This window comes from Daktulosphaira vitifoliae, unplaced genomic scaffold (assembly GCF_025091365.1).
Source record: "Daktulosphaira vitifoliae isolate Bord-2020 unplaced genomic scaffold, ASM2509136v1 Scaffold_5, whole genome shotgun sequence".
NCBI classification, from domain to species: Eukaryota; Metazoa; Arthropoda; class Insecta; order Hemiptera; family Phylloxeridae; genus Daktulosphaira; species Daktulosphaira vitifoliae.
The window spans coordinates 24,992,893-25,002,970 of record NW_026099576.1 but is presented as its reverse complement, the minus strand read 5'-3'; the positions used below and the strand labels follow the sequence as shown (position 1 = coordinate 25,002,970).

At 24.8% G+C, this 10,078-nt stretch overlaps 1 protein-coding gene and 2 long non-coding RNA genes across 20 annotated transcripts in view; 1 reads left to right on the top strand and 2 right to left on the bottom strand.

Moving 5' to 3' along the window:
* Positions 1–945: 945 nt before the first annotated feature.
* The window catches only part of LOC126907318 (uncharacterized), a 10,625-nt gene continuing 1,492 nt past the window's right edge, over positions 946–10,078 (top strand). The window contains exons 1-2 of one of the 3 annotated variants that reach the window (XM_050688508.1): positions 946–1,960; positions 7,116–7,132. In XM_050688508.1, coding sequence (XP_050544465.1) covers positions 1,036–1,908 — 873 coding nt within the window. In that variant the 5' untranslated portion in view covers positions 946–1,035 and the 3' untranslated portion in view covers positions 1,909–1,960; positions 7,116–7,132. Of the gene's footprint in view, positions 1,961–4,052; positions 4,290–7,115; positions 7,133–10,078 lie in introns of those variants that run through there. The other 2 variants (XM_050688506.1, XM_050688507.1) reach the window with 2 other exon arrangements.
* The window catches only part of LOC126907325 (uncharacterized), a 9,116-nt gene continuing 3,543 nt past the window's right edge, over positions 4,506–10,078 (bottom strand). For 5 of the 13 annotated variants that reach the window (XR_007704457.1, XR_007704455.1, XR_007704459.1 and 2 more), the window contains exons 5-9: positions 5,648–6,235; positions 5,406–5,575; positions 4,970–5,090; positions 4,755–4,909; positions 4,506–4,690 (exon numbers count right to left, since the gene is read on the bottom strand). This is a non-coding gene — a long non-coding RNA (uncharacterized LOC126907325). Of the gene's footprint in view, positions 4,691–4,754; positions 4,910–4,969; positions 5,091–5,405; positions 5,576–5,647; positions 6,236–6,414; positions 6,530–10,078 lie in introns of those variants that run through there. The other 8 variants (XR_007704465.1, XR_007704456.1, XR_007704467.1 and 5 more) reach the window with 8 other exon arrangements.
* Positions 6,535–9,911, bottom strand: LOC126907327 (uncharacterized). Of its 4 annotated transcripts, none has more exons than XR_007704470.1 (5): positions 9,327–9,911; positions 8,909–9,258; positions 7,249–7,423; positions 6,752–6,983; positions 6,535–6,655 (listed from the first exon to the last, which is right to left on the bottom strand). It is a non-coding gene; the product is annotated as an uncharacterized LOC126907327 (long non-coding RNA). The 4 variants fall into 4 exon arrangements; XR_007704471.1 differs by having other exon boundaries at positions 8,909–9,128; positions 9,189–9,909; XR_007704469.1 differs by having other exon boundaries at positions 6,535–6,672; positions 8,909–9,907.

Genomic DNA, 10,078 nt, shown 5'->3' with positions numbered 1-10,078 from the left:
TAGGAATGTTGGTATAAAATTACTTAACGATTAAATATTTTTGGTAAATGGTTTTTTCGTCTACGAAATTTTTAGAATTTCGTCATTGATGTTGTCGGTGGTGGCGACGTTGGTGGTTTTGTATATATTAATCTATTTTTTTTTTCAATAACTTATAAATATCAGCTTAAACTATTAAATATAATATTATAATAAAGTATCAAGAATTGGAGGTACACATAAGACCCCGAAGGAATAAAGAAGAACTATCAATATGTATCTTATATTAAAGATCGTGTCGAGAGCGGATAGAATTCTATAATTGCAGGTAAAAAAAAATTTATGACCAGCCGTTACTGAGTTGCTAGATATTTTATGCAAATTTTTTAAAACTAACGTTCAAAATACGTCAATGAGCCACGGTTGCGAACACCTAATAATATTCGAGTATTCTTGTTGTATGTTAAAACCTTTATGCGCATGTCTGGGAGAACCTCAGCCTTTCCCACAGAGTAGGTTAAAGACACCTAGGATTTCAGTTAGGTTTAAGGGGATTCATAGTTTACATCGCCCCTCCTCTTTAATTTTGGGTGGGTTAAAGAAGGGGGACGGCCGCTATTTTAAATTTCCCCCTCACTATAACACCTTTACCCCTCTCCATCGAAGACAATGCCCACCCCGCCCTTCGTTTGATGGCGTGAAGAGAAGAACAGCTAAAAATATCCAACTAGTTATTTCCTTTTTTTTCAAAATTCAAATTTTTATATATTCTAATAGAAAATAATTTTAATTATTTCCTTATAAGTACTATATTATATGATTATAAGAATGAATTTATTTATATAATTTTTAGTTTTAAAAGTTGTAGATATTAATTTTGAAATATAACATTATTTCTAGACAACAGCTGTATTAGTTTCTAAGAATGATCGAATAATTCATATTAAATCAAATAACTAATTTAATACAAATATAGCAACTTTTGTCACGGTTTGGCTTAAAAACTAGTTATTACCTTATTACTTACTTTTGTAAGAAGATTTTTTTCGATTAAGAATGTTGCAAAAACATTGGATTTTTTTCATACTAAGCAGTATAACTTTTCAATCAACAAAAGGAATTCATTTATACAACGAGGTGAATAATATGCTTACACATCCTTTATGGAGATTGGGTATTGAACATATGAGACGTGATTTCGGTGTATATCCGCGTTTCTTTTTATTTGATGAAGAAACTAAGGAACCAAAAATGATTACAGCTCTCACACTGTTTCCAAATTTCACTCCTGTACTTGTTACTGAAAATAACTTCCGAGAAAAGGTAAGGCAGTACCATTTATTATTAAGCTGCTACTATGGAATGGAATTAAAGTCCTATCTATATTATGTGAACATATTATGGAAATTATGTACAGCTGTACGTCCAAATTATTGTGAAATCCCTTTAAAAAAAACCATAAATGAATTTGTTGTAGAACTGATTAAAATGAATAGTTCTTTACTTCATTTTTCTCAATGGTTAGGTAATAATCCTATATTATCGAACTCAGTTCACACAGTCATTGATAATCTCCTTATAATATCTCAAAATATCAATATACAAACATTCAATAAAACCAAAGAAAAACTAAATGATGCATGTGAAATGTTAACACAATTTTTTGACAAGCATATGGTACCGAAAATTGACAAAAAAAAATTGAAAGCTGCGACTATTATTACTAGCGAAGCTATAAAAGAAAATTTATTAAGTGTAAAAATTTACAACATTTTTAATTACTTCAAGGAAAATGTTTATCAAAGTATTTTTACAAATAAGCAATATGGTTTTATTTATGATAAAAAAACATATTTATGTATCGGAGTAACAAAGTATGTAGAATATCCAAATACGCCATCACCACAAATTAGCGAGGAGTATGTTTAAAAACACATTAACATTTCTAGTTGAATAATTGAATTGATTAATCCAAAATCTGGTAAATACGTAATTTTCAGTTTGAAAAAACTAAAACAACTTTCCAAATTAGATTTTATTTTATTTTTTACTTAACTTGTTAATGTATAAAAAATTATACAATTTTTATTTATCCCTTTAAAAACCTTTTTAATTTTTAGTAAGTTTTATAAAAAAAATTGTATTTAACACGTTTTTACAATAAATTGTGTTTATAATCATAAAACTTTTTACTCTATCGTAATTAGTATCAAAATTTTTTATTTTTCCAAAATTTTAATAAGTTGTTTTCGTGAATGCCGAAGTCTTTATTTTTGTATTCTTCAACTCAGAAAAAATGTATTTTTTTGATTATTTGACCGATTCAGATTAACTTGCTGTGAATCATTATAAATTTCAATAGTTTCCTTTGATTGAATTTTATATAACTTCACATAAATTTCGTCTGAAATACTCAATTTGTCAATTTAATTTTTAACGATTTGAATTTCGGCGACATCATTGTCATTAATATGATTGCATTCTTGTAGTTTTGTAAATTTAGTTAGATGTTTTTTTAACGACTTCTGATACAAAATAACTTTGTGAATAATAGGGCATTTATTTTATTCAAGTTCATCAGATGCTGCTTTAAATGGTTCTAAAAATTTAACGATTTTTTTCGGTAACTCTCCGTTAATATTTTTTACACGACTTAATGTTTGTCCATGAATCTCAATGATTTCTGGAAGTGCACGTTGTACAGATTACAATATTAATAATCGAGTGTTCCATCTAGTCTCTACTTCTTGTAAATCCATTGTTAAGTTCACAATTCCTTTCGCTGCTTTTCAAATACCACTTAACTTTTAAATTCATTCATTAATGCTGTAACAAGGTCCAGACGTTTGCTTGCGTCTTCATCTTCATTATTCAAAAATCTATCATCGAATAAATTTCTTAAAACTGTATTAAGTAAATGTGCACAGCAATTAAGAATTATAATTTCTAACACTTAAAACTTCTAAGTGTTGATATAATATTTATTCTTTAGTCAGTAATAAATGTTATATTAGACATTAAATCACAATCAGTTTAATTTGCAGCCTCAATTATTTGAAAAACTAAATTGCGTAAAAAACATTTTAAATTTTCGGCAGATTAGTTTCATTTGAGGGAAATTGGCCAGTAAAAAGTAATCAACTTTTTAACTCCTAGTTATCGTTAAAAAGATATATAGATTTATATATATAGGTTTAATTATACGATAGATATATTATAACTTCCGATATATATGCTATTGCCCATCTGCTGCGCCTTGTCCGTCTTATTGTCTACTTCCAGTTTGATACTACCTGTATATTTTTAATACAATAACTAACGATGTATATGCTATTGCCCGTCAGCTGCGCCTTGTCGTCCAACTTGCAGTTTGGAACTACCTGTATATTAGCATTATAATAACTACCAACGCATACGACATTGCCGTATTATATTAACAATATACGGGTAGTTCCAAATTGGAATTTAGTGGAAGTTGGATAAGCGCACCAGACGAGCAATAGCATATACATCGGTAGTTATTATAATACATCTATCGTGTTACAATATACAGCGTGTTCAGTAAATAAGGAAACGAATTTCTATTGTACTCATTGTTTGTAACAATTTAACTGTTTCCTAACTTACTGAACACCCTGTATATCATTAACCTACCCCCACCATAATATTATAAATATATTATATGATAGGGATATAATATAAATCATATTATATATATAATAATTTTCTGAAACTTTTTGGAAGCCGTGGTGGACGGTTTGTCATTTAGGCAGTCCCTTTTTTTTTATTTATTTGAAACTATAAAAAAATTTATTTACTAGGGTGATTAAGGAGAATTTTGTTGAAATTTTAAAATAGCCATTTTTTTGCCTTTTTCTTATAAAAAATTGATGAGCCAATTACAAACATAAGGTTGAGAGCATGCTTTATATATATGTATATGTATATATATATATATATATATGAACATATAAAGTAATGTAGTTAACCATCTAATTTTAGATATATTTATTTTATTTTATATTTATAAATTAGTCATTATATTAATAAATATAATTGTATAAATTATACAGGGGTTCAAAAATTAAGGAAAAGAGTTCCCATTGTTCGTAACATTTTTCTCTTTACTTATTGAACGTGAAGCACATAAATACTACAGATGGACAACATGCTATGTATAAACAGGGGTGATTTCGTAGAGAGAGTAGGGATGCGACATTCCCAAACGTTTTCACAGAAATAAAATTTCAACCATAAATTCTAAGAGCTTGTTTATAATTTATGTTCAAAAAATTTATAATTGTTTTGTTGGGTTTAATTAAATTCAATTGAAATTTTATATATGAAGGTTTATTTTTATTTTTAAATATTAAATATGTCAAAATTAGCCTGTTATACAATGTTGTAAAAAATACTTTTAAAATGTATTTATGTAATAACTCAAATAATTTCCAAAAAAAAATATTTAAATTACCACCAAATACTATTAATTATGTATTTGAAATAATCTACAAATACAAAACAAAAATGATTGAAAGTTTTTTATTTTAATAAAAAATTTTATTGGTTGCACATTAAAAACATTATTTATTGAAAATATATATCAGATATGTTAGTCCTATTTTTAGTGATTGCAGCAACACCAACACTTAAAATTCAAAATCTCAACTGATGCACTGCATGGTAGAGGAGTGTTGTATTTAATGAAAAACTAAAAACAAAATATAAATTTTTTAGTAAAATTATAATACTTATAAGTGTCTAACTAATCATACTTTTTTAATTTTGGGTAAGTTATGTAAAAATTCTAATGTTTTTGCTGTAGATGTACCCAATATTCTGTCAATTTCATGACTAACTATTGACTTTTTCCCATGGACATTTTGTGTCCCGATAAAGAAACTAGATAAATTATGAATTTGGTCATAATCTGTAGAATCATTTTCATTAATATTTTTGGTGCAAATCATAACAGACATATTATAAATACTTCGTGCCCATTTGTTTTTTTATTTCATTTTTAATCCAGACAGTTTTAAATTGTGGGTGGCAGACAACAGTAGTAGTTAAAAAAATTTTCATCAAAGAATCAGACAACCTTGTTTTTATACCTAAAAGAAGAGAGTAACACTTAAATATTAATATCAATGAAGTTTAATTTTATTATACTACTCAGTGTATACAAATATAAATATTCATATAAAACAATAAATAAATAATAAATTGACATATGTAGGATATATGTACTCACCAATATTATAGAACATGATTAGTTAAAATAAAAATAATTAAAAGTATAAGATAGTAAATGTATTTGGCTGATAAAGTATATTTATGTATTATTTCTCGCTACATAAGCAACACATATTGTTTTGAGATAAATTCACTTAAAATTATATTGCTTTATAGTTATTGTTATTACATACCATTTAATATAGCAGTTACAAGACCTTGCATATAATTGGGAATTGTGTCATTATATGAGAGATGGTTAAATTTTAAGTTAATATCTCCTTATAGTAAATCAAGGCTTATTGAAATTGTTCCTATTATTTTTTGACATTGATTTAAAAATACAATGTCACATCTATTAAATCTGCAAATATATATATATATATATATGTGCAATGAAATAAAAATTATTTATTTATTTTATTTTAGTATTAACTTCATAATAGATAATTCATCCATACTAATTCTAAATTTAAGTTCATTATTTTTAATTAATTTATTAAGCAACACCACTGCATCATACGATGAATTCCAACATGTCTCGTTGGGAGTTATTAATTAAACGCCAATATTTTGTTTGATTAAATTAGCTAACTTGGTCGAGCACCCTTGTTTGTTCTGCAAAGCAGTTGACTTGGCAAAAGTGATTCTGGACTGTTTTTTTTAAAGTAAAATTAGACAAAGCTATATAGGAGTCCTATACAGAAATTGTTAATTAAACAAATCAAATATTTGATATAAAATGTTACTTTTTAAATATACAATGGATGGTTATATTCTTATATTAATTTTTATTTACCACTGTTGTTATCAAATTGTGTGTTTACAACATCGGTGATTTTGGGTAACATTTACATTTTTGAGTTATTTGGATAACAAATACTGAGAATCTAATCTTTATTATTTAGAATGCTAAAATTGATGACATCAATTTATTCTATTTCATCATCTTCTTCTACTAAATTGTACACAAGCAACTGATTAGAAATTTCAATTTTTCATAATCAAGTACATGATCAATGTTCTAAAAGATATAATAAGGGTGAAATTCAAACTACTTAAATGAGTAATTAATTTTAATTCATAATTTTCCATTAATATAAATGAAAAAATTATTAATTTCAGATGTATGTTATATTAATTAAAAATATGAGCAATACCAACATAAATAATTTTATAGTTAATAATTTGAATAGATCTTACTCAAAACATTTTAGGAAATTAAAATGTTATATGTAGTACAATAACATAATTTATCTGAAATGTAAACTGTGTGTATATTTCATCTATTGCTTTAGCTAAGTTATTACATGTATGTNTAAACTGTGTGTATACTTCATCTATTGCTTTAGCTAAGTTATTACATGTATGTGACTCTTCTAGTCTTCTTAGTGTTAGTAATAAATCCTCATTGATCCATGCGACTGTTATTCCAATGTACAATCTAAAAAAATTTATTACCTATAAAATATATAAATATACTACCTATAAAATCTGTTCATTAGGTACCTATACAAATAAAAAAAAACCTATTAATTACTTTTTAAAAATCTGTAGTCGCAACAATATGATAACATTTAAACATTTCAGATTTCATTTTGAAGGATAATTTATGAAAGTCTTTCTCAATACTTTTCATTAAAGTAGGCCGAGACATAAGTTTTCTGTTGGGGAAACCTCATTCAATTATATCCTTTAAAACAAGATTTACAATTATTCTAAATGGTAAATTAACACTTTAATTAATTGTTGCAGTAGTTGATCCAAGGTATCTGAAATCAAAATTATATTATATTGATAATAAAAAATAATAGTTTTTACAAAAACATATGATAAAAGTTTTTTGATTTAAGCTAATAAAATGGACAAATAATTTATTAATTTTATATATTATAAAATGTCAGTTTTGGAATTATTTCACCTAGAGTGCCAAAACATTAAATATGTGAGTACACCGACACATAAATTCATGTATTATGTAAGTAATTTTGATTAGGCCCCAACTTGATAAATTTAAATTACTATGCATATTCTTACTTTGATTAGTAAACCTTTTTTTCATCAAAAAATCCTCCAGAACTGGCAGATTTATCTGTTTTTCTTCAAGTTGTTTTGAAGCACTAACACTACTGTTTTTCAGTCATTACATATCTTTGAAATTTTTCTCCGCTCCAATATAATCAGTTGTTTTTAATATATTTGGATATTAGTTCTGAATACAGTTAAATAATAACTTTAAACGTTTTAATTAATATTTAAATTTTTAATTTAGTGTGACCTATTGGAATTTATTTTTTAAAATTTATAAAATCCAATAATAATTATAATAATAATTTCAATAATATAAACTCTAAGTTATAAAAGAAAATATTTAAAGCAACAAGTTTAAAAATATAATTAAACTAAACTATTTAACTTCACAGAAATGTAGTACTATAGGAAATTTTATGTTAGACCTAACATAAACTAAGTAAAAATTCTGATATCAAAACTTTCAAAGATTATAATGAAATTAAATTTTTTTCTTAATTTTATTTATATTATATATAATATAATAAATAACAATAATAATAATAATAATTTTAAAATTGGAGACCAAAAAAGTATTCTTTTTTGAAATTATTTTTTAATTTTTACACTATTATAGCTATTATAATAATGTATAATGAACTACCATCAGTGAGTATGCTTCTTAGTAAAAACACATAATAGTCATGACTATTATTATTAATATTATGTATACAATATATATACAATGCATTGTATATATATTTTTTTAAATAACCTTGTTCTAGTGAAAAATTTGAATTCAAACTTTAAATTAGGCACATAACTATTCTGTGATAAAAGATATTTTTTCTGCAAATTATCTAGTCATATAGATGAATGAGTAAAATCAAAGATTTATTTTATAAATAATAAATATTAGTTATTAGCTATTAAATAAAATTACCATACACTATAAATATGATTATGATTACAATGATTCAATATTTAATATGTAATATTTAAAAAAAACCATAATTTAAAGTTCAAAGGTTATCATGAAACACATGTATCACGTGAATTTTATTCAATTTTTAAAGCTGTTACTGTTGCTAAAAATCCTAATATTTTTTATTTCATTTGTTCAAAATATAAAAACTTAGTTTTATTTCCATTCATACTCATTCCATTCTTCTTCATTAGAAATATAATGTGAATTTTTTTAATTTATTAAGTAGCATAATCATGATCATAATCCTAAGTTTCTTAANTTTTTTAATTTATTAAGTAGCATAATCATGATCATAATCCTAAGTTTCTTAAGAAATTATTTGAATATACAACATATGTATTATTCATGACTCACTTTACGGTACATTTATTTTTAAGACCACCTAATTATTCTTCATCAAACTTTCAAATCCAATAAAGCATTTCTTTATTGTAAATATTGTTCAATAACATTATAAAAGTATAATATTAAATTAAAGAATGTTACGATTATTGTGAATATTTAGTAAAAAAAATTATAATAGGTATTTTGTTTGAAATTAAAATAAATTATTCTGTTGTCTCTTTTACGTCCATTAAATAATCTTAACATACAGCATATTTCACTAAAATTTATTTTATATTTATATAAGCTAATTCTAAAATTACTGAAAAATTCAATATGCTATTATACTTTTAAAATAATAATTAAATTACTTACTTTTGAGTTAAACGCGAAACAAATTATTAACAGGAAAGAGACAAGAGCGGCAGAAATGTTGTTAGTTCTCTTGTTGATAAGAAAATAGTAACGTCCCAAAAGGAGCATTTATAGAAATGATATATTTGTTAACAATTTGCGGGAATAGCACACAAATCACAACTAAATTATATCACAATTAAAAATCCGTCATCTGCTCGCCAAATGAATTCGCACTAGTCTGAATAAAGTCATCTTAGATCATTGTATTATTTAAAATGTTATTATTTTATTAATTTACTAATTAAACATTAAATTCTTCTTATTTTCCTCGCCTTAATCCCAACTACTTGGGGAAGTTCACTTTTATCCTAAACTTTCACAATTAAATGTTAGATTGTTACATAAAATTATAACTGTATATCAAAACTATTATTACCATTATAATGATTCTATTATACTTAAAATAAAATCAAATAGTAGGTATAAATTGATCGTATGAACAGTACATAAACTGAAAGCCAGGTTACCGAGTGCTCTCTTGAAAATTAATAAATCCGAACGGTTTTATTTTAAACTTTGATCTGTTCGAGTACTTATAAAAAAAATACTGGGTTACTTATTAAACTCACTACTCCGCCATTTATAAACCGATGTCGAAAATTCTTTTTTATTTAAAAGGACATGCTTTTAAAATAGTCCCATAGAAAATTTATCAAATTCAGTTCAATGGTATTTAAATCAAAATAACTGAAAAAATATGTCATCCAAAGTAAACAAAATTGTGTATTAAATTGCTCTTCTGTGACCAGTGGTATTTACGGTCACTAAAATAAACCTAAATGAACTATCTATCTTCCAGCTTCATTATCAAATAATACTTAATAACTAAAAATATGCACCGAAAATTAAAAATAAAAAGTTTGTACAAAGAAAAAATACCGACCAAAAAATTTACTATGAAAAAATTCACTATAATGTATAAAATAAATCACTCTAGAATTAGAATAAAATTAATTTATACGAATAATAATATACATTTTTGATATTATTGGAATCGGTACCAGTTAAGGTAAATAAACATGTTTCATAATCAACAACACAGCAAACGTGTTGTGTTGTATTATGTGGCAACACTGTTTTGTTTGTTATAACCTAACCAATTTGATTACACATTATGTCATATAATTA